The following is a 25,496-nucleotide window of genomic DNA, read 5'->3' as shown; positions in this document are numbered from 1 at the left end:
TAATAGGTTAGAAGCGTAATATATAAATACTTAGTTAATGATTAAAACAACTTGAGTATATTAAATTGAAATTAAATTAATATAAGAGTCATATTGTCATAAGTTATTTCATTGAAATTGTAATTTCAATATGATCATTTAAAATATGGTAATGATATGCGCCTAAGCAATTATATATTTTTGAAATATAATGTATTATTATAAGAATTATTGACAGCCATTAAAGATAAGGATGAGCTCCAAATTTTGAATAGAATCAAATATAATGATATTACACACACACACGTACACACATACACGAGTATACACACACACAACATTAGATATAAAGAGCTCAGTTTTTAGTCATGCGGACAGACGCGTTCTTATTGTCTTTTTGTACAGACGGTCAAAGGCAAGTGTAAAATACTACGCAGATCGTCAATGCATTAAGACGTAAGTGGTTGTAATCGTTTGTAATAATTCAAAATACATTTATTAATGTATGTTAAAAAAGTTTAAATAAAATGAATAATAGTGAGTCAAAGAAAAAGTTATTATTATTTTTAAATATAAATTGGTCACCTTATTTTATACTTGAGACGTCAACCACGGTTTCAAAAGGCAAGTCGATATAAGGATCGGAAAGGTAATATTATTTATTTAAAATATAATAAGTAATTGATTTAAGAACATATAACCATTACCGGTAACTTTGAGTCTTATTTTCAAGCATAACACTATTTATGTTTAAATATATTACATCGTAATAAACTATTTAACACAATTTAAATTAACATATTTTAATCAAACATAATAAGTTATAATAATTATAATATAACTTTTGTTCAGATATTATAAAGCTAATAATTATACAGTAATAAATATTTATAAAAGGCTTAAAATAATCAATGAAAATACAATTTTGAATTAGAACAAAAAGTAAAACTTATATAGGTATAGAAATAAGTAGCAATAAGTAAGGAAATAAGTAACAAGTGTAAATATTAAAATTAAAATATAAAAGATACTTTGCACCTAGAATATATATTATTCAAGTCTATTGACTTGTTGTTTTGGATTCGATAGTTTAAAAACAAATAAGAATAATTATCTATATATTAATTTACCTAATAGAATAAACAAAACTTCATTAATATTTGAGTTTTAAATTAACTAAGAGCATTAATATGTGATTCAAAGTTCAATCATTCTTACTGAATTAATATAATTTACTTATTTAGTATGAACAAGAAATAAATTAACAGGAAGTACAATGTAAAAATGAATGTAGATATTAATTTAGCATTTCAATTTTTAACTCTTGTAGTTTTGCATTTCAGACTATAGTGATTAGAAGTTATTAGAAACATAATTAAAAAAATAAACCATGGTCTACTAGTTTTAGAGAATTTAGAATCAAGTACGAAAGATACATTTTTCATTTGAGTTTTATTCATTGCTCGTTTATAAAACTTAAGTAACATAGTGTGGCACATATGTATAGTATGTATAGTATAGTATGTATAACTATCGTTTAGATCATAGTAACTATAATTTATAATATTATTAACGAACTAGAGCATTTTTGACGATGTTAATGACTATGATCACAGACTATTTCAAAGGGATCCCATGAGTCCGGTATGGTCTAGTGGCTAGGATACCTGGCTTTCACCCAGGAGGCTCGGGTTCGATTCCCGGTACCGGAATAATATTTTGAAAATTTTCATCAAAAATATGAAAATAATTTACTTTTGCATAACAAAATTACTAAATTTTTTTTTGCATTTCTTGATATAGTCATAATTAAAGTGAAATATTATATTTATGTACTATTATTACAAAGCTACACCATTATAGATTTATATTGACTATCCGGGTTTGAAATGTTGGTTTACTGAATTATTGTAAGCACACACTATGAAATTCATAAAAAATATATCATTTTTCTTCATCGGTCTATCATAATTTAATGGCCTTTACTTGATAACGACGTTCCGTATTATCTTATCATTGTCATCTCATTGGAATTAACAATTTAAAAAAATATTAAATTAAAATTTTTACTTGATTCCATTGATTATAGTTAGAGCTGTGATGTTAATATTTTTTTTCGTACTTATTAGCTGTGTTTTTTTAAATAAAATAATTTTAAATATACATTCAAAAGAGTATATAAATTTTTGAATTAATATTAACTATTTTTTTTTTTGCATATAATTGCATATTTTGACATTTTATATTACATATTTTTATGAAATTTTGGTCATTAATTAGTTTTCGATCTATTAAAGTTAAATTTTACAAAGGTTAAGCATTTTAAGTATCAGGATTACACTGTAGAAAAATAATATTGCTGATATTTTCAAACTTGAAGGACCTTCGACGATCCGATAAGAAGTTTTTATAGACTGTAAATAACATAATTAACGGTAATGATCGATAATTTATAATAATATGGATTATTTTTAATATTATACATAATAATTTATAAGATATATACTATAAATAGATATATAGCTAATTAACCTAAAAACAATCGATGTTTGCATTTATATACTCAAAAATGTCAAATATACAAAAATATGCAAAATAAGTTTGCATGTTTGCAATCGAGATTTCATGAATCGAATTTATATCATATTAGTGTATAATTCTGGTTGCGCGAAAAAAATATGCCAAGTCATAAACATCCGAGCTTTAATTATAATCAATGCTAATACCATATACCATCGGCTTTACATTTATATTTATAATACTTATTAGAAAACTTTGATATTCGTGTATTATATTTTTGTTTTTTGCAACTATATATCTGTTTTAATTTGACATTTGTAGTGATTTCAAATAATTTTAAATTTTGATTATGTAAGTAATAATGTAGATTGGAATAAAGGGAATGAATACCAATATTACGTACATATTTTAATTTGATATAGTTTGTTACAGAAAGCTCAACACACAATAACAATCCCGTAACAAATTAAAATAACTTATAGTTTTCATGAATAACTAAAAGCCACATAAGGCGTTGAAACTTAAAGTGAATCTAAAGATTTTTAAACAAAATCATTGTTACTATAGTAATAATGATTTTGTTTAAAAACTATTTGTAGTTTGTTTGTCTTTTATAATATCTGGACGTTTTTTAAACAAATTAATTTGTTGTTGAATAACAATATTAAAGTAAGTTATAGCGCTTCCGGTAATTTTCAACTCCGTGTTAAACGTATCTGGTCTAAATCGAACTCTAATTATGGATAAATAATATTATTCATTAATAAGAAAAACTTACAAGCCGATGTGAATAGTTAATTATATATTTGAAGATACCTACTATCAGTACCTAGAGAACTTTCTTCTACTTATACACACAATTTCTTTATTGTTTTAGATAAAATATTCTAAATAACTTATTAAAATTAAAATAAAAAGTTATAACGACGATGTTTTGGATTATTCCTACATTAACTAATTATATTATATTTAATTATTTTTTATTTATTCCCGAAATCCGAATAACTTATTCGTCATAACTTGTATTTGCAGATAAATAAATAGTAAATAAGTGTAATATACTTACTAAAGAGTGTATAATTTATATATGTTTGAAAAAATCAAATTTAAAAAGGTTGAAATTCATAGGTCGGGTAAGGATACAAGGATAAATGAATGGTACTGATGTTTTGGTCTTTTAAATTTGAACTTATACCAATATTTTCGAAAAAAATAATTTGATGTCAAAGATTACAAGGGAATTAGCTTTCATTTCTAATGATGATTCTTATAGTAGAAAAATCAAATTTCTCAATAAAGTAGGATGAAATTTTAATATTCGAACTTCCGCAATAATAAAAAGGCATTTAAAAAGGCAGATCAAAAATTTCTCTATAAATAGTGAAAAAGTTCTTTAAAATATTTGGAAACTAGATGTGAATTTAAAGAAAATCAAGACCTCTGTGTCATCAAATTGTCTTTCTAAAACCGACGGTTTTACGGCTACTGCCAAGAGTATCTTCCTAAATATCAAAACTTATAGTTGTTTTGAGTGCTTTAAAATCGCTGATTATTGCAATGTCTTGGGTTTAACAGCCATTACGTGGTCATTCTGTTAAACCTGTCCAATCAGAGTGTGTTTTTGCCATCTACATCATACTTTTTCCGTAGAAAATACAGTTATGGCCTTCCAGGATTTGGGCTTCTCCGTCATAAGTGTGCTAAACGATCAACATAGAATAAGCAAAGACGCTTTACTACTTCTTATTTTTGTTCTTGTTCCAAACGAATTCAATCAGAATATTTAACGACTATCTACCCTCTTAAACTTCAAAATAGTGGTCGAAAAACTGCACCATACCCGTTTCACACCACAATGCAAACGGTATCAGCGATACGGTCATACACGTTCCTGTTGCAATCAACCGCTAAGATATTTCAAATGCAGCAACGAAAATCTAACCAAGGACTGCGTAAAATCAACGAAACTACCTGCAAAGTTTGCATTATGTTTTGGTGTACGCACTGCAAATTATAAAGGTAGCCCTCCTTTAAAAAAAATATCAAAAACTTCTTACAAGAAAGATCGCGTTACTTTTATCATTAATAGTGCCTATAAATGCCTTGTCAGCCATACCTGAGTCTTTATTCGCAATCACCCGATGCAAATAAAAACTTTGAGTAAAGACGTCACAGAAGTAACTATAGACGACTCGAACAATCTAAAAACTGAATTTATTTCGCAAAATTTCTTTGGTGAAAATAAAATCGGCTGGAACCGATTGATCTTTTTCATAACCCAATTGAGCACGGTTGCAATCGAAAAATAGGAACCAAAAAAGAACCAAAAAACCACACGATTGAGCATGAAAATGGGCGCGACGTTGCCGCTCTGTACCATAGAATATTATTCGGTGCACCGTATTACTGTGCATTCAAGATTTTTTTATAATTATTATGTAATTCAATTTTAAATTTGTAACGATTATTTCATAATTTAAAATATTTACGACTCAGATTTCATAAAAGAAATAACTCTCCAATAAAAAAATGACAAGACACCTTTTTTTTCGCATTTTTTATGTTGTTGGTGTATAGAGCTCGGTGCGTCATATAATTATTACTATTATTACTAAATAAAATACACTTGAGTATAATTATTTATAATTAAAAATTTTTTATTGGATTTTAATAACATGTTTTAATTACATTTTTTTTTTGCTAAAAAATAGCACTCATACAATTGTCATGAAAAATGTAAAAATTTAAATTTTTTTCCCTAAATATTTATTTTCAACTTTCAATAAGTATTTAAGTAGGTTGTCAGCATTTTTAAATTCAGAGTACTCACGATAAGCCTTTATAGCGGTATTTTTAACGTATGGTAAATTCAAGGTGCACGCGATAGTTATTCGAAATATCGCGCCATAATTTTACTGCGCAACATTCGTGTGTTGTGCTCTATTCATTTTAATATACTTTAACAAAACGCACAGTAAAATTACAGTGCGGTAAAAATCTCGCGCGGTATAATAACGCTAGTGTATTGCCAGCCTAATAGTTAGTTTTCAATCTGACAACGTTGTACACAATATTTTTTTTTTTTTTTACTGTACGCAATCAGGTCGTCAAAAAGGTCGGCCGATAAGGACCGTGCTCAATCGGGTATCACCGATAAAATCACCCCTTCTCCACCCCATACCATATTGATATTACATACACATAATATAAAATATAAATTCGGATTATAGGTATAAATGTATAATAATATTTATATATTATATTAACTTAATTATTATATATTATATTATATTATATTATATTATATTAATATTATATTAATATTAACAAGCTTTAACATTAATCTATTAACAAAAATATATATAAATGAATTGACTTGAAAAATGTATTTTATAATAATTATATAACTTATATTTCATTTGCAGATAGGTGTTGTGGGGTATTTATTTTTTTAGTTTGAAACAGTTGATTTTACTAACAACAAATATATTTTATTGAAATGATAAAATTAAAAGCCTTGATATTAAATATCTTATTTGTTATTTGTTTATTAAATATTTGATCGTACTAATCGAATATTGTATTTGTATTAATGTAATATTTTATTGTATTGTTTAGATATTTTGTTAAAATAATGTCATTCAGGACAACATGATATTATTAAATTAATAATGTAAGTTTAATCAAAAAGATAAAATATTTGTCTTTTTTAAGGTGATTAGGAATTGATAGTTTAATTTTGTTAGTCGGACAAATTTATTTGTAATCTGAATAGTGACAAATATTTTGTCGATCGAATCCATATTTTCATCAATGTTATTAAGGTTTTTTTTTTTTTTTTTGTGGAAATTTATGGACATCCATATTTTTTTGGTGGTTCAGTGAGCCATGTAAATACAATGTAAAGCCGCTACTACTGGAGCGCACATTTCTAAACCTCCACATAACGGTTTTATGGAACGATTTCTCGAATACATATGTATACTGTTATACGTTACCGATCATGTGTTCGAGTATGATGTTCCATCCAATTACGAATGCCCAGAACTCGCCGACACTGACGTACGTGTAAACGTACGCGGAACCGGCTTTTGGGATGCGAGTGCCGAACTCGGCGTAGCAAAGGGCGGCCAACATGGACGCCGCACCGGCCAACATAAATGACAGAATGATCGCAGGACCGGCCATCTCCTTGGCCACGGTGCCGATCAGCACGTAGATCCCAGCACCCACCATGTGACCGATGCCTGTGAAAATACATCGACGCAACGCCTGTTAAATACCGCGTACATATCATGATTAGGATTGGACAAACGCACGTGGCTGTCTTTTCTAACCACCACGTGTATACTACATTAAATGTGGTAAAATTAATAAATTTTAAAAATAGTAAATTGTATCTTATTAAATTTTAAATTCGACACGCAACCGAATGGAGCGCACTAAAACATGATTTTGTGTATAATTTGTATTGGGCCACTGTACAACATGCGGCGTCTAGACAAAGTTCAAAACAGTTTTCTGAATTTTGCTAGTTTTCTCACCCGCCTCACGATTATAGTCTTATCAGCGATATTTTCAATTTAAAATCATTAACCGAACGCCATAATATCTGTTGTAATTTCATTAATGGATTATATGGACATATTTTATAATATCTGGTATAAAAACGAAGTAATTAACAAATCTCTCAAAACGTGGTCCATGGTTACTATACATAATACAATAATATTTAGTAAAATAGTATAAACCAAATCGTTTAACGTTTACATTCTGTTATTGTTTAGTTACAAAATCGTCGTCCTTTGCGCCGCTACGGATCGAGAAACATTTTCGTTCGACATGTCTTCCGATCGTATTATTGTGCCACCGTACAACGAACAGCCAGTGGCGTACAAAACAGTGCGGGGCACTCTGCACGGCATCAAGACCCGAATGATCACAGCCGTCACCAAACCAACCGTAGGTGCGGTGACGGCCTCGCGTCATGGACCCAAAACGGATTCTAAATCCAGTTGGTCCGCGTATGAAAATTACCATTATCGGCAAACTACGGAAAACTGGCGTGAGAAATTGTACGCGAAAAGAAATGGCGCAGATGCAAGGTTCACCGCTTGCACTTATCGAGAACCATCATCCGATTTGCTGCCCGAGGCCACTGTCCCGCCGACCCACCGACCGCCGACCACGGCACACAAAATTGTAAGAGGCACTTTGCACGGGATCAAGCCCCGGATGATGGCTGCAGCCGTCGCGCGATCGACATGGAGTGCGAACACGTTAGCCGGCCGAATCGACCCGGTTAATTCACGTTGACCAATCAATGCTCGTGGATATGAAACGGCAATGAAAATCCATCGCCCATATCAGTCGGTTGTAAATCATGTGGACCAAGCGCGGAAATGGACTAGAGCCACGGTACGGCGTTGAGTACACCCGAATTTAGTCGAACCGGAGCGAAATGTTTGTCATAACTGTTAATCAACGCTATTTTTGCTTTATTTTTCCGCGTTAAGTTCTATTCAATATATCGTTTCTGTTATTGTCTATGATTTTTATGATCGTGAATATTCAATTTTTTCCTATTTATTTTGCGTAAAATTGATTTTCAGTCATCATTATAAAGTGTGTATCATGTAATTATAACCAGTGGCGCCGAACCCATACATAAAGTATGGCCACACATTATTTTGGAGGGTGGTTGGTCGGAGAGCTTGAAAATGAAAAGTTAAAGTTTGTGGTAGGAAACAAGTCTAAAAACAGAAGTATTTTTTGTAATAATATCATAATATTCTATAAGTTTCAATAATTATATTTAACAACTAATACAAATAAGACAACAAAAAAAAATAAAAAAAAAACATTAAGAAATCTAGTCTAGATTAGAATAATTTCAAAGAAGTTTCTAATATATATTAATAATTCTTTTATAGATTTAGTTTTTATGTTTTTTTTTGTTTCTATTTGAATATCTAATAGTGTACAAGTGTGAAAACTAATAAATTAATGAACACGTAAATGTATTATATATGACAATCCATTTTCGATCATTTTGACTCTTGACAGAAATGGTTTACGTTTCAACTAAAATTCCAAAAATAGTTTTACAAAAGTCCTCCTTTCCATTCACACTCCTTGTAATCTGTAAAAATTACTTATTTTACTTATTGACAACGGTTGATATTAAAATGAATTCGGTATAATTAATTTGGTATTGCCTAATGCAAATAATATTACTATTATAAAAATATAAATGATTATTGTGAACGTCAACGTTGGATTCAAAAGTTTAGACACTTTAAAATTGTTCATTAAAACAAATAAATACAGAGGTAAGTGATACCTATTTAAATTTTATTTTCAAATTTTAATAAAATATAATAGATATGTACTTAATTTATTTAAAACATAAAACTTAAAAATATATTACCAATAAAAACCGGTAAAATTACAAGGTGTGATTACTAAGCTAATTGTCCAGCTTTGTCCATTTGCCCACAATTATTATTAATTTAATTATCCTACCAAGTATAATGTTTTTATTGTTGTTACCCCTTCCATAAAATTTGACCTAGCGTTTTTAATTTTAAACTCCTTTTACCTCATTTAACTCTTTTAGAATTTGAATTTTGGAAAATGAGGTAATAAATAATCTATTATTTGTAATATACCTATAGAATATATTTTATACTAAGTTTTAAAAATTTTAAATTACTAATTAAATTGCATACTCAAAGCTTCAGCAATTTCGCCAAGTGATAGTGAATTAGTGAGTCAGTTAGAACATGCTATTTATACATATATATATTTATATAAGAGGGTGTCGGAAACCCTTCCCTTTTAGATATATGACAATGAAGGGGCAGGTAAGTACTATTTTTTTATTCTTGCCACTTCAAAAAAATTATAGTTCGGTGTTATTATTGTAGTCATTGTGTATGATATAATAAGAAACGACAGCATTGTTATACATTTAATAAAAAGGTGATAATAACATGTCTCTGTACATTCATTTACAGATGAGCACACTTATAATATTTAAACAAAAAATATTAGGCGGTAATTAACAAATGCACAATTTTTTGAGATATCATTCGAAACAATATATTATAATTGCTTATTATTCTTATATATTTATTTAAAATTACTATCTACTAGTGTATAAATATATTTGTTGTCATAACAAAACATACTTTGAAAAGAAACTGTTATCTCTTGAATTATAATGGGTAATCTGTTGGTATCATTGGTATGCGAGGAATAAAAATTAATTCACCTTATACAGATCCAGTCATAATTTCAATTTCTATCAAATTTTTGAATACTAGCTATACGTAGACGTGTCCCATTGCACAATGTTGGTGGGCTAAGATTTCTTAGAAGCATTATAGGAGTACCAATTTTTAATGTTAATATGCGGTGGAAATTCTGTAGGGTTGAGCAAGTTGAGAAATTTAACTGAATAATTAACTGAATCATCTACTTCCTTTACTGAATTTACTGATCTGTATTCCATATTTTTTATTTGGAAATAGTCCAGTAATAATTTGTTTATTTCTCTTGCTGTATAATTTTTTTATTTAAAAATAGCCCTATCACATAACCAGTTAATTCATATTTCTTTGTGGTTTTCGATGCTAGGATGTATTTTGTTTGTAAGTTTTTTTAAAGTTTTTAATAACAGCACCTAATCCTATTCTAAGTAATTTTTTCTTTACATTCTGGATACTTTTTATCTTTTGTTTTTTAAAATAGCTTAGAAAACTGTAGTATTTTTCACTGAATTAGTTCTTCTTAAGAATTCTACTTTTTGTGGGAGATAATATATATTACACACACACACATATATATATACATATAATTCTAATAACATACTTACAACAGAATATATATTATTCAAATTAAAAGATAATATTTTCAAATATTATTAGGATTAAATAAGTGAACATAATTGGATTGGCGAAATGTTGTATAATAAAGTTTAAATAGTTGTAGTAGTATAAAAAATACAATAACTTGTTAACGTTAAATAAACCATTATTACTTATGTGTGTTATAATGTAAAACACAATAAATTATACTTAAAACTCACTTAATTATTTTCAAACTTGTAACTCACTTTTTTTTTAATACATTATAAGATCTAATTCATAAAACTTCGAAATATCGTCGACATTTTTAATAATCTACAAGTATAAAAACACTTACCTAAGAGGGTTATATCGAATGTCGTCAAACATCGTTTCAATGGTGTTTCAATTGCTTGAGTACCAATATCCAGTACTTTTGTACGGCCCATCTTTTCCGAAAATCCACTGAACACATGACTTAAAATCTTATGCCTGGAACCCGGCATGATAATCACTCGAAAAATGCTGAAAAATTGAAAAATTTTAAATATTTTATTAAAATACTGAAAACAACAATTATGTACACTTTTGTGAAACATGTTAGAATTTCCAACTGAAGAACAAGTCTGGGGAATTTTGAGAATCTTTGAATACTGAGAAAAGCGATGGCAAATGAGTCGGATTATGCATCTGGTAGAAAGTATTTTTGATTGCGAAAAAATGGATTTGAACAACCACAAGTCAATTGAATATTTAACTTCGTATCATCTTAGTATGGATATGAATTCAAATTTTGTAATATATAATATTTTTTCTTTAAATTAAAAAAAAATTATTTACAGTTAATTTCTAAAATGGGTTTTAACTAAATAAACTACCAATATGTGGAATAACTAATAATGTATATACATAATTATGTTTTTAATTTTACTTTTATTTTGCTTAACACATTATAGCAAAGCAATTAGGTAAACACATATAAGAATAATTAAATACAAAGAAAATTAACAATGAGTTAAATTAAGAAGTTAGAGGAATTAACGATATTAATAATGGAATAGATGATAGAAATGGAGAAAGAGTTAAGGAGGAGATTAGCATTGGGAGCGAATAATTATATTATGTAAGACAATAATAAAATAAAATATTTGGACAGAAAAAATTAAGAATTAGATATTGATTTATAAAGAAAAATATTAATATTTAAAAATTAGACTTGAATAAATTCTCAATAAATTATATAAATGTTAGACAATTGAATATAAATCATACTTTAAATATGTTGGCTTCTAATGTTATAAAAGTGACAAAAATAGTACAATACAAGTAAATTAATTTTCAAAATTATAAAAGATAAGTGGTATAATGAAACTGATAGCTTTATCGTACATCATATGCTTTTATGGTTTGTTTTTTTAAATGTATCAATTTGCTTATAAGAAATAGAAAAATAAATAAAATTGAGTACGTGACTAATGAACACATTGATTATATATTAATGATATTTAAAAGTTATTGCCAATAGTGATAGTCATTTTTATAAATAAATTATTTTACATAATCGTATTATGTAAATTTGATAAAACTCCGAGTTATTTAAAAATATAAGCACAAATTGGTTCGGAACAGAGACGATTAACTTGATTAGCAAAGTGAACAGATTACAATTATAATATTTTTATTAACCAATGAAATACTCCAAAAACTTATTTTCCATCCAAAAGTCAAAAATATTCATACAAATACAAACCTATAATAACTAATTTACTTTACTTAATATAATATAATAAATATATTACTTGTTCGATTGTTAGGCAATTTTACAGATAAGCCGTCAAGATTTGAGCCGTCAAGTCCGATGAACGCCTAACTCGTTCATCGGACTTGACGGCTCCTGATTTTTTTCTTTGGGGTTATGTGAAATCCAAGGTGTTCGAAAACAACCCACCAAGGACTATTGTTGACTTGAAGGAGCGGATTCACCTTGAAATCAACAACATAACCTTGGCAACACTTCACAACGTCATGGGAAGCTTCGGTGTCAGACTCTCACAATGTGTGGCTAACCAAGGAAGGCATTTGCCCGACACCATCTTTAAAAAATTAAGTTTTTAAATATATAAAAAAATTCCACTTGTGTACTTTTTATTTGTTCGGCGAAAAATTAATAAAAAAAAATTTTTCTATTTTTTTTTATTTCTTCAAATCGTCGGATTTGACTGCCACACCCTGTGCAACACAGAACAATTAAGCAATTAAAAATGTAATACAAACGAGTAATAACCTAACAGCCATGTAAATTATATCTAGTTTGTAAATATTACATTCGATTTTAGATAATATTTAAGATTTTTTTCAATGTTCTTTATTAAATATTTTTTTAGAATGATAGCAAAATTAGTTTCAATAAAATATAAGTGTAATAAATATCAAATATAATATTAATTATTACATATTTTTGACTTTGATTATACTATAGATAAATAACATATTAATTGGAATAAATAAAGAGCGATTTAAACGCGAAAAAAAATAATTAGGTACATAATAAAAAAAAAGATTAGTCTATTTGATTTAGTAACTTGATATTAATTTAATGCTTGTATGTTATATTGTGTACAATGTGTTTATGTAATTGTATACATTTTATATGTATATTTTTCTATATAATCATAAGTTATATGTATGCAAATCAATGATTCATTTATAAGGCGTATTACTAATATTATAATACTACCGTGGCTCATTTGAGATATCTCAAAAGGATTATTTTATATTATATTATTACAATTATTGAACATTTTTGAAGGATTCTGTAATAGTGTAGTTAAATGTATAGTAAATGAAATTATAAGTACATGGAAACTTTTTGGTGTATTCTTTATTTAAATATTTATAATATGTATATAATGTATTATATTCATATGTAAATAAATTATAGATTTATTTATTGAAGTATAAAATATGAGTGCTAAATTAATTTGTGGCACAATAACTAATCCTTAATGTTTTGGAACCTTCAAAATATTTACAAAAAATGTTTTGAAAAAAAGGCTTATGGAAACTTTTTTGACTGAATATAATAACATATTTTAGTGTATTATTTATATAATATATAATTTAAAAAAATACACGATTAGATATAACTGAGCAGAGATCGAATTGATTTTTGATTGCGTTTGTTTATCATTGTATTTGCTTTATTGTAAAAAATTATATTACATTATATTTATTTACTAGCTGACCCTATAAACGTTGTTTTGTCATATAAATTATTTCTAGAGAATATTTTCCTTTGAAAAAAATAACTAATTTAATATAAGTGTGTAAGGATGTGATATATAAGTGGAAGAAGTTTAGAGTGCTATGAACGGTGACGGAATATAAAAATGAAAAAACATTAAACATTTATTTTTTTAATAATTTATTAAAATCGATCCTTTAAAATTATATATATCGCTAATTATGACAATATTAGTAAAAAAACAATATCAATCCCTTAATGAAACAGAATGTACAATATTTTATGTTATTCTATCTTTCGCCAACACAAACAAACTGAATGGTTCGAGAGCACGCCACGTATAATTGTCCGTGTGAAAATCATGATTTGCTCAAATCTAAGCCACAGACATCATTTAGCCTTGAAACTTATTGATAGTCATTGCAAATGCCAATCCAATTGGAAATTGAAGGCGTTTAAATTGAATTGGCAAATCTGTTGGTGTAATAGGGATTCATGGTAGTAATATATTTTCACCTCGGAATTTGCCATTTAAAATGATGGCTTCGATAACATTTTTCATTAATTTTTTAATGACTAATCGCGTTCCGTTGCACAACTGTGGTAGGTTCAAATTACGAAGCGAAATAACCGGAGATCCAATTTTCAATTGTAAATTATGAGGTGGCATACCTGGTAAATCCAATGAGTTTAAAAACTCTGTTTGGATAATTTAAAGCTTCAGTAGCATCGTAAACTGTATCAATAGATTTGTATGATTTCAAGTCTCCTGGTAACAATGTGGTATCTTGAGATTCAATTCGTTGACGTCCACATTTTTTGCTGCTCAAGTTGCTCTTTCTGTCAAACACTCATGATTTGTGTTTTTTCTGTGTACATTGCGAAATATCTGGTCAATGAGAGCATCTTCCGAATCAATGATTGCGCAGAAATCGGTCAGTAATTGTATGCATCCCGTTTCATCTGTAGTAAATTTCCCATCACCGATATCCAACAATTGTTTTAAGAATCTTCCGTACGCAGCTTTTTTTGATTTAATCGCAATTATCGTAATCATTCGCTCTCTATCTTTACATACATGTCGACCATGAATTGTTGACAAAACTCACGAAATCGTAGAATAACGTTGTCCTGATCGCATCTAATCATCAACCGATATGCATAGTAATCCTTCGAACTAACATTCTTGTTTGTTTTGGCACCTGTTGCGGGATTTTGTTGTTTAATATTTATGCAAAACCCGTCATTTAATAACAAAAGTAAAATGAATAGTTTTTAAATAGTTTTTAATAGTTTTTTAATAGTTTTTTAACAGTATTATTTAATAATTAATTTTCAATTGCGCAGTTATCGACCGGGTCAACAATTATTGAATTAAACTACGATGTATTTAACAATAGCACTTAGGAGCTTAAAAAATAGATAAGAACCTATTCGCAGATCTACCAAATGTATATATAAAATTTCATTAAAATCGGTCAAGCCGAACAAACACTGTGACACAAGATTTATATATACAGATAATAATGTTTATAACACCTATACTTGTAATTGTACAGCTGTTTCGTTTAGTCTAATATAAGTATTTCCTTGACAAGCTGAATTTATTTTAACGCCTAACAATCATTAAATTAATTTTTGTTAGCCTTAAAAAAACCCCCGCTTAATAGGTAATAAAATATAGTGCTTAACCTATATAGTATGATAATGATTTTAGTAACCATTAAATATCACAGCTGGGTGATCTTGTATTGAAATAAATATTTTGGAGGGCTTATTGGATACCGAAATACACATAATTTAAAATGTTTTTCATTTTTAATCCTAATGGTACATCCATATGCAATACAATTTACTTTTTTTTAAATGTCAACCCTAATTTTTTTTCTACATAATCTTATAAAATTTTTTTTCATACAAATTTAATATACATTTTTTTTTTCTATTTTTGAAATTGGCTAAATGGGAGTAAGTCAAACTTTGAAGTTATATATAATTGGTTTTTACGAAGTTTTTACCTAAAGCACTAAATTATTTTAAAGTATTGTCAAATAATTAAACTTTATTTTTAATACGTTATATTTTTGTTATTAAAATAATAATAACAGTAGCAGTAATCGTAGTAGTAATTTATAATGCAGAAAAAAAATTATTCAGTATATATATTTATCTAATGAATTTTTTAAATGGTTCTGTATTATATTCTAAACATGTTTCAAGCCTATTCAATAATTAGTTGATGCTACTTTGACTTGGTCTTCTCTAAAAACGCCACATGCTGCCTGTAATTTATGTAAATTTTGGGACTGACAGGTGAACCTGTGTAAACAGTTTTTAAATATCCTCGTGAAAAAAATCAATCGGTGTTCAATTTGGAGTCCATGCTGGCCAAGGAACATTGTTATAAAAAAAAAAAATATGAATTTGAAGGAAAAAATTAGAGTTACTATCAAAAAAAAAATAAGTTATATTGTGCATACATAAGGGTTAAATTCAAAAAATGCCAAATTTGTGTATTTCCGTACTCCTAAATCCTTTGAAATAATAATTTTAATACAAGATCACCTAACTAAGATATTTAATGATACTTTAAATCATGATCACACTGTATATAAAATAATTTCGAATAAATTAAGATATAGCCTTGGTTTGGATATTTTTATTTATTTTAACCGAGTAAAATGCAAAAAATATAAAACCTAAACATAACGTTTACGTGATCATAAGTCCCACGTAATTAATAGCTAGTATTGGGAATACATTGAGTCCAATATTTACATTAAAAAAATGTAATATTATAAAATCAAAATTTAATGTTAACAAAAATCAAAATATTTAAATTTTTTTTAACGAATATATTTATGGACACAAGGTTTTATTGAAAATCAATGCTTATCATAAATTGTTTTAATTTTAATTTTAAGTTAATATGTCTTTTTTTATGTTTGCATAAAACATTTTTTAAAATAAAATATATTTGTATGTTTTAAAATTAAAATAAGACTTGAAAAACGATATATAATTAATATGTCTTTTTTATGTTTGCATAATACATTTTTTAAAATAAAATATATTTGTATGTTTTAAAATTAAACTAAGACTTGAAAAACGATATATAATTTTATATAAAATATTATAATAATATTCTTAATAAGTTATATCAGTTGTATCAATCGATGCTGAAATCATTGAATTGTTTAATACTCATAGGTATTGAGTGATTAGGTTTTAGCGATATTTTTTTTTTTACTTGGAAGTTATGATATTTTTAATGTTATCATTTTAACAACAAAATATGATTTTATGAATGGCTATAAATAAATAAGAAAAGAAGAATCGGTTACTAAGGTAACCATTGTGCAATTTCGATTTATTAACAGAAATTTTATATTATAAAAAGTTTATGTATATATATATAGGTATGAATATATTTTAACTGATTACATTGATTGATTATTTTCTAATTTATTAAGTAGTGTAAAACAGAACGCTGATCATAATTATGGTATTTAGCATAAATAAGATCCAGAACATTATAAGCAGCTAATAATTAATGAATAAATATTAATCGATTGGAAATTTGTTTATTTTTAATAAATGATTGAAATTAAAAAACACTCAAAAATGGTGGAAAAACTAATAATTTTACTGTCACTTCTGTTTTAATAACATTTTTAATTTAGTTGCGTTGCCTAGTATTTTAGTATTTAAAAATATTCCTAATAATTTGAATTTAATTTTAAAATTCTCAGTTTCAATTTATTCACATAGACAATTAAATATCTAAAGGTTTTTTATCTATTTTAATCATAAATATGAGTAGTATAGATTTCTTAGTTTTTAATTTTTTATTTTAAATTTGAATTTTTAAAAAACTACTTTTCTCAATGAATTTTGTTTAATATAAATTGCTGTTATTTTTTTCATAAATTATTTAAAGTATAACCAGATTATTTAAAAAATGTATAGTCTATAAATTTAAAAATATATACAAGCATATAGTTTTTGTAAGAATATCAACTACTAACCAAATTACTTATAAACGTTTAAATTTAAATATGGAGTATAAATTAGTTTTTAATAGTTAATTATGCAATTTTTTAAAAATAAGCTATTCATTGAAATGTTTCAGTTCAACGTAAAATTTAAATTTAAGACATATTTACATTTTATCATTAAAGTGTTGTAATTTTATAATCCTCCTAAATATATTAACAATATATAAAAATCTCAAGAGAGTCTTAACTAATATGATTATTTATTACTGCTTTTAAATTTTAAACAATGACCCAACAATATCTATACGTCTTTTATATCAGTTAATACCATATGACGTATTCGACTGACTTTTAATTCGTGTTTACAATCTATTTTATGTCATAAAAATGATTTTTTCAGGGTCCTTTATTTTATTATCAAAAGAAACAAATGAAATACAGTATAGTTTACATTGATAAATCTAAAGACAATTTTTTTAGTAATATTTAAATTTATTATTTTAAACTATGTAGATACTTATAAATCCTATATATACAAATATATATTTACGTATGTTTAATATTGTTAACTTAAATAATGGTATTTTGGTATATAATCAAATATTGATTTTAAATAAGAATATCTATCCAACTTCTGTATCTATGGATTGTCGTGTACATATTAAAATACATCATAATTGATAACTATTGATTGGTTTGCACATACATAATAAAAATATAATAAAATATATATAATGAAAATCATAACGAATTCAACACTATAGAACTTATAGTATAAATAATCAAGTAATAACTTAACATTTATTTTATGAATAATCAATCATAATATATTATTTCTAAATAGGAAATAGTTTATTTTTTAAATTTAAGCGACAGTAAACGAATTATAGATGAGTAATAAGTCATTTTCGATTACATAGAACATGATGTTTACATTTTTTTTACTAAAAATTTTAATTTCAAGCCAATTTCAGTGTCAAAAATCAATCGTTGGTGAAATATGTGCACGGATATATATTTAGGATCAGCAATAAAAAACGTTTTAAGAGAGGTAATTAGTAATAACAATATATGTTCTGTAATTATTATTTGAAAAAAAAGAAAATATACTGATTTGTAAAAAAAAAAAAAATTTAATGCTCGTATGTTTTAAATTGTTATACGAGGAAATAACGCATGAAAAGAACAGGTTCATAAAGAATTAAAATTAAAATGTATTAAAATTTATTACGTAAACAGTTCACTAAGTTATAAATATACAAGTACACCATGTACATCAACTATAATGAAATATATTTATACAGCTATGAATATTTGAAAAAATACCTGACAGATATTGAATTCGTTATATTTATTACGACAAAAACGATAAAAATCTAATTCTATTACTAAGTTCATTCATAAATTACCAAAATTTTTAGCAACGGAATAATGATTTTATATTTTTATAAAATATTATGAATTTATAAAATAATAAAATATATACAGTAAAAAACATAAACAGAATTATTGAGAACTCGAAATACGTTAAATTGATAAATCAAAGAAATATTATTCTATTGAAATTGTTTTCGCACGTATGTACATAAACATTTCATTAATGGTTCGTTCGGAATTCTTGAATAATCATATCGTTATTATACCACTAGAAACAAGTCAACAAGGTTATGACTTTATCAAAAATAATTTTAGATTATTATAAATTGATAATACAACATATTCAAAAAAGAATAGTATACAGAAAATGGTTTAAAGAGAATGAAGAATATAGAAAATTAACGAAACAAAAAATGTATTAATTATTCTATACTACATAATCAGTGCATATATGAAAAACTAAAAAGCAAATAAAAAAAAAAATAAATAGAATGTGCCAACCATGTAAGATCAAAAGGTACAACAAATAAAATATTCACTTATAGACCGAATGCTAAAAGGGTAAATTCTTCTTTTTCTTTCTTAGCTTAACGGTCCCTGTAGGACCTGAGCTATCACAAGCAATTCACTCCATCTTTCCTTGTCCAATGCCAGGTCAACTGTCACATTTTTTCCCAACATCTTGATATCTTTCTCTGCTGCATCTTTCTATCTCATTCGTGGTCTATCGGTCTTTTTTTATGTATGGTCTCCGTTAGTACTTTTCTTATAAAGTCATTATCAGCTCTCCATACATGTCCAAACCATTCCATTCTCTTAAATTTTATATACGACGAAATATTGGGTTTTAAGTATAGTCTGTATAGGTCGCCATTCTTTCTTCTCTCGAAAATTCCTAACTTTGTATTATATATTGGACCAAAAATGTTTCTAAGTACCTTTCGTTCGAATATTGTCAATCTGTTGTCATCACCTTTCGTTGAGGACCATGTCTCACATGCATATGTGATTACTGGTCTCGGATAGTTTATATAGAGCAAAGTTTTTGATTTTCTTGACAGTAATTTGGACTTTAGTAGCTTACTTATACTGTGATAGCTATATATAGTGGTTCCCACTAGCTATTATTTCACTTATTTCTCGATGAATGTCATTTTTACTATTTATGTTCATTCCTAGGTAATTGAAGTTTTCAACTTTTAAAAAAGGTTAAATTACCTACTTGTAAGTTATGTTGATTTTCTTTGTTTCTAGAGAGAACCATAAATTTAATCTTCTCTTGATTTACGCACAGCCCCATATTTTTACTAACTTCCAACAATTCAGATGTAGTTTGTGTAATTTCTTGTCTGGTGTTACTTGACTATATGACTATGTCGTCTGCATACGCTAATATCGATTCATTACCTACTATCTCCACCTTTTGTCTTTGGGTTAATTCTCTTATGACCTTTTCCAAACTTATATTAAATAGTGCCGGAGACAAGGCATCGCTTTGCCGTAACCCTGAATTAATTTCGAATTCCGATGATAGCTCTTTAAGAAATTTTACTTTACATATGGTCTTGGCATTGCAGAGTTTTTACCATATCAACATATTTATTTAGTATACCAAAGCTAATCATGGCTTTCCATAACTCTTCTCTTTATTTACTATCGTATGTCTGTTTGTTTACAAATGAATGAAATAAATTCAAATATTACTATATTCTTTAATTATCAAAGAAAAAACTGGTATGTTGAATTTCTTGAATTATGCAATGAACTGTGCGTTTTTTCAACCCATTTAATTTAAAATCAGACTTAATGATGAAATGTATTTATTTCAACTTCATTAGGTAGTTCACTGATATTTTCACAAAATTAAATGAATTAAATGTAAAAATTTAAGGTAAAATTACCACAGTTTTTACAGAAAATGACAAAATCCGAGTTTTTAAAAAAATTTAATTTTAGGTTGTGTGTTTTTCCATATTAAAATTAATAGTTTTGACCTGATAAAAGAATATTTTTAGAATCGGATAATAATTATATTGATAAATTTGATGAAATATAATTACATCATTTTTTATGTATCTATTATTTTTGTCTCAAATAGACATTCATGATTTTTGGGGTTCAGTAAATATTTTAGGAACATAAGAGTTTCACGAACAAAAAAGTATGAGAACCACTGCTTTAGAGTTTCGGGTAATAATAATATATTATTCAATTATATTGGTATATTTTTTACACAATTGTTTGTATAAGATAATATATTTGGTAGAAAAATATAATTTATGACTAATAAACAATAAAAACAATACAAAAACACGTTTTAGCTGTGAGAATACGATTTTAAAAGATATCAACCTACGAGTACGTGTTTGAACATTTTTATTACATCTGATCTATATAACCAGTTTGATAAATTGTATATAAAACGGTAAATTATCTTTTCTAACGATACTATGAGATAATTACTTTATGACATTTCATTTATGTAATTTAAATATTTAATCCACGTTAGTTTAAAATGTGTAATTTGTATATTTTATATAGTGCTAGATTCAAGTCTTAGGAGGTTGAGATGCAAATACCAATAGACCCATAAAAAAATATTGTTTATCATAACACTTATATGTTTATTTAATACAACGTGATGTGTTAAATTACTTTAAATACGAAATTTAGGCACCTTAATTTAAAAGTAAATTAAAAATAAAATAAATTAATACAAAAAATAATAATGAAACCGGCAATTTTCAATTTTAAATTTTAGTTTTAAAGGCCCCTTAAATCTTGAGGACTCGGTGTATCGACTCTCTGTGTTTCCGCTAAATCTGGTACTGATTTTGTACCGTTTTGTTAGCTCAGAAAGTAGTTGATAATGTATTCTGTATATTAATCACAATATTTTAACGTAAGAGTCTTATAGTTATATCACGAAATTTAGTTTGTTCTAATATTTAAATGTGTTTTAATTATTTATATATACAAATATTATTGTTTTTTTTTTATTTTTTTATGAAAACATAAATTATTCTAGTTTAATTAGTTATTGTTTGATATAGTAATTATATTTAATTGAACACAATTTAATAACTAGATAATAAACTGATTCCTTTTTATAAATTAAGTAAGGCATAAAATAAATATATTATAACGTTTAACTGATTAATAACATTTTTAGAACAAATATTATGAACAATTTACGTAACGATATTTTATTCTCAGATAAGATTATTTTTACTGATATAGTATAAAAATAAGATAAAATATGAATATAGATACCAATACATATCATAATAATCAGTTTTGAAGTTATGTAAGTAAACATCTTATTGACTTCATAATAGAAAAATAAATTACATTTTATAAAATTGCCTTAATTTTATGATGTATACATTTTTAAAATTAAACAATATATATATGAACATGAATGTTGGCATATAAATTTAAAAATATTGCTTGTGTGGTACATGTTGAGTGAGGAACCTAAGCTATCTCTTCCCTCTAGTAGGTCGTCCCGTATGTAAGACATGTAACAAATATATCCGTGTATGGCGTGAGTATTCGATGACTTTCTTTACAAATTTAATAAGCATTCATGTGCGTTGCAAGGGTGTGCATTTGTATCCTCTGGATTTTCAAAAATACAAAGAATAAAATGTAAAAATTTAGAATAGAGGCCACTATTATAGTTATTGGATTTTATGATAGTCCGCATTACTTAGTAGCAGTCGAAAAAATCTAAAATAACTTTGTACTGTCCCTCAATTTCACACAAACCCATAATGTTATAAGCCATTAATGGTCGATTATGACTACCTTTTTTATATTATGATTGGTTATATTTTATTGATTCGTATGGTCAACTATATGTTGCTTGCTTCATAGTAGGAACTCTAAAAACTATGTATATCTAAATACTAAATCAGAAAACGAAAAATATTGTTTATCCATTTACGTTACGTTAATCAGTGGGTACTGACACTCTCTCGTGGACATATTTAATATTATGGGCATTATATTTAAGGTACAATAAGGAGGGTGATTTTTTTTTCGTTTAAATTTTTAATATATGAGTTATAATGGCTTAAACAAGAAATTATGTACCTTCAACTTAGGAAAGAAGTTTATTTACTATTTAGTAATTAACGATTTTTTATTGACATACCTTGTTGAATAAGATCTTAATGCAGTACAATATATTTTCACAAAATATATAAATCAATAAGAGAGGGAAATTTAAATATTTATTAAATCAGATTTTATTTTAACATAAACTGGAAATAATTAACCTCAAAGCAGAAATTAGTCACCAAAGTATTTTTTATATAATTATTTTAGAGTAACAAATTCAATATTATGTATGGTAGATATTTTCATTTATAAGTAAAAATTAATTTAAAAAAAATTAACATTTTTTTTTAATTATCTGACACTAGGAATTTTCGTCACAGGTAGCCAAAATATTTGTGCGCAATCGAGTTGTAAAAAAGGTAAATGTGCGCAAACGAGTTGTAGTCGAAAAAACTACAGTGGTGGTTTATGAAACCGTGCACCACGTTACCTCCCGTAGGGCTGTCCATAAGAATTTCTTAAAGGCTCGGTTAGTGGTCGTGACTAGGTTTTCAAAAAATACACTCTCGTGTATTAACAAAAAATACCATTGTTTTATTTTGGGTTGTCGGATATGTCGTTCAATAGATTGAGGTTAAAGGAACTATCCAGAGAGCTACTGCACAACGGGATATCGATGTATGTACGTGTGACGGCAGTTTTACAACATAACCACCAGAGCTTTTCACTTGCTGACACCGAATACTCGTATACATAGGCGGGCGCACGGTAGATTACGGGTGTTCCTAGACACCCTCGAAATACTGTAAATGGAGCCCTACGATTTAAGTCTAAGGAAAAAGGGCCTGTATTTTAACTGATGTTGCAAATTATTGACGAATTAAATGCAATTTATTCTAAAATATTTGGTAAAAAAAAAATTATGTTTCGTGATTGAAAAAATAGTTTTTAATTTTCGTACAAAAACTTCTTATTGTACTCGTAATGTATTAGCCACAATTTACTACAAAAGTATTAATCTTAGATGATTGAAGTTATCTGAGAAAAAAGATTCGAGGAGAACATACTCGTATTAATTTGGGCTAATATACTACACTATTAAATTAAAAATTAAAGTTATATGTATTTAATTATTAATACATTATAATTTATTAAATATACCTACACGTTTTGTTAAGATAGGGGCCAAACGCACGTCTATGCTCTTATATTATGCGTATAAATAGCAAAACCACGTTCGATTCGACATTGTGTGTTACAGCGAAAGCCAAATAAGTGTAGGCTTTTTGAAAGATAGTACGCAACAATTAGATCTCTATGTAGCCATTAAACGTTCCGTTCGTGCAAAATCTTGAAAAAACGAAAAAGAATGCGTCGCAAAGAAATTCGTACAAATAAAATGTTGTCATATACACTGTGCAAAAAACGAATGACGATCATTTGGAGCAGCTTTATGTACGACATTAAATACATACATATTTGATATTATATTAGTACATGATATTAAACGCGATGCGAGGTGAATCGATACAAGCGACTGCACGTGCAATGGTTTCGTAGTTATAATAATAAATAAGAAGTTATAAGAAAATGTGCATATTTCATGTCAGACGATGTTAGTGTATACGTGTATTATTATCGTTCGTGTGCATCAGGTGAAGGAGGGGGTGATATTAAGTACGATATACGCTTAAAAGTAGTTGCAAACCAGTGATTTTGTTATTTTGATCTCATAGTATGTTTCAACGTTAAGTTTTGCGAAGTAAAGCAGTTGTTTATTTAAGCACGAATTCCTACTCGGTCTCCGTTGATTTTCAAATGAAGTACTCGAACGTTTTATTTATCAAAACTGCTTTTGCTGCCTGATATCTCACAACTATTTAATAATATATATATATATAAATATACGTTATCAATCCCTTGAGGTGGGACACTATTACTAGTCGAGTGTTAGCGACTCCCAACGACAATTGACTTCAACGCCAACGCGAATCAATTAATTTTCCCGTTATGGAATGGAAAGAAATTACTTACTGTACGGCGCGACGACGGTTGTTGATGCGGTGCGGTGGAGTTAAGCGCGTTCGAGCGAATCGGAATACATCTCGAGTGCGATACTTTCGGTTTTCCCACGTAGCCCGCGATCACCTGGAAACCCGAAGGGGACTCGTCCGTCGGCCGACGAACGGATCGGAACGGACGCCCGGTAATCGCCTGTTCGCGGTAATCGCGTTTTATACCCGTGATAATTACCCGGTTTCGTGTGCCGAACGAAATACGGTCGGCGATAGTTCCGCGAATACGTTTCGCGGAGCTTTTGTTTTGGTTACTTCGTGACGGCGGCGGCGTCTACAGCGACTGCATGTACTGCGGGCACCCGAAAAATCGATTCGCGCGAGCGCCGTGATGTCGTCCCGGGGTCGTTGGTTTCGTTCATGCGCCATAGTGCCCGCACGGTACTAT

At 27.4% G+C, this 25,496-nt stretch overlaps 2 protein-coding genes and 1 non-coding gene across 3 annotated transcripts in view; 2 read left to right on the top strand and 1 right to left on the bottom strand.

The window, feature by feature from the left end:
- The window catches only part of LOC112693149 (cationic amino acid transporter 4), a 44,213-nt gene extending 18,799 nt beyond the window's left edge, over positions 1 to 25,414 (bottom strand). Inside the window, exons 1-3 of the mRNA XM_025568085.1 lie at positions 25,068 to 25,414; positions 10,708 to 10,874; positions 6,498 to 6,746 (exon numbers count right to left, since the gene is read on the bottom strand). Coding sequence (XP_025423870.1) covers positions 6,498 to 6,746; positions 10,708 to 10,855 — 397 coding nt within the window. The 5' untranslated portion in view covers positions 10,856 to 10,874; positions 25,068 to 25,414. The remainder of the gene's footprint in view (positions 1 to 6,497; positions 6,747 to 10,707; positions 10,875 to 25,067) is intronic.
- On the top strand, positions 522 to 7,990 carry LOC112693150. Its single transcript, XM_025568086.1, has 2 exons — positions 522 to 628; positions 7,287 to 7,990. Exon 2 carries the CDS (start codon positions 7,342 to 7,344, stop codon positions 7,813 to 7,815), a length of 474 nt encoding a protein of 157 aa, XP_025423871.1. The 5' UTR covers positions 522 to 628; positions 7,287 to 7,341; the 3' UTR covers positions 7,816 to 7,990.
- Positions 1,620 to 1,691, top strand: Trnae-uuc. The gene has a single exon. It is a non-coding gene; the product is annotated as a tRNA-Glu (tRNA).
- Positions 25,415 to 25,496: the final 82 nt, after the last annotated feature.

This window comes from Sipha flava, unplaced genomic scaffold (assembly GCF_003268045.1).
Source record: "Sipha flava isolate LNK unplaced genomic scaffold, YSA_version1 81_pilon_pilon, whole genome shotgun sequence".
Taxonomy (NCBI): Eukaryota; Metazoa; Arthropoda; class Insecta; order Hemiptera; family Aphididae; genus Sipha; species Sipha flava.
This window is presented reverse-complemented; position numbering and strand designations above follow the sequence as displayed.

Bases quoted from the DNA above. Each gene is read 5' to 3' on its own strand.
- LOC112693150 (XM_025568086.1), top strand. From the start codon at position 7,342: ATGTCTTCCGATCGTATTATTGTGCCACCGTACAACGAACAGCCAGTG.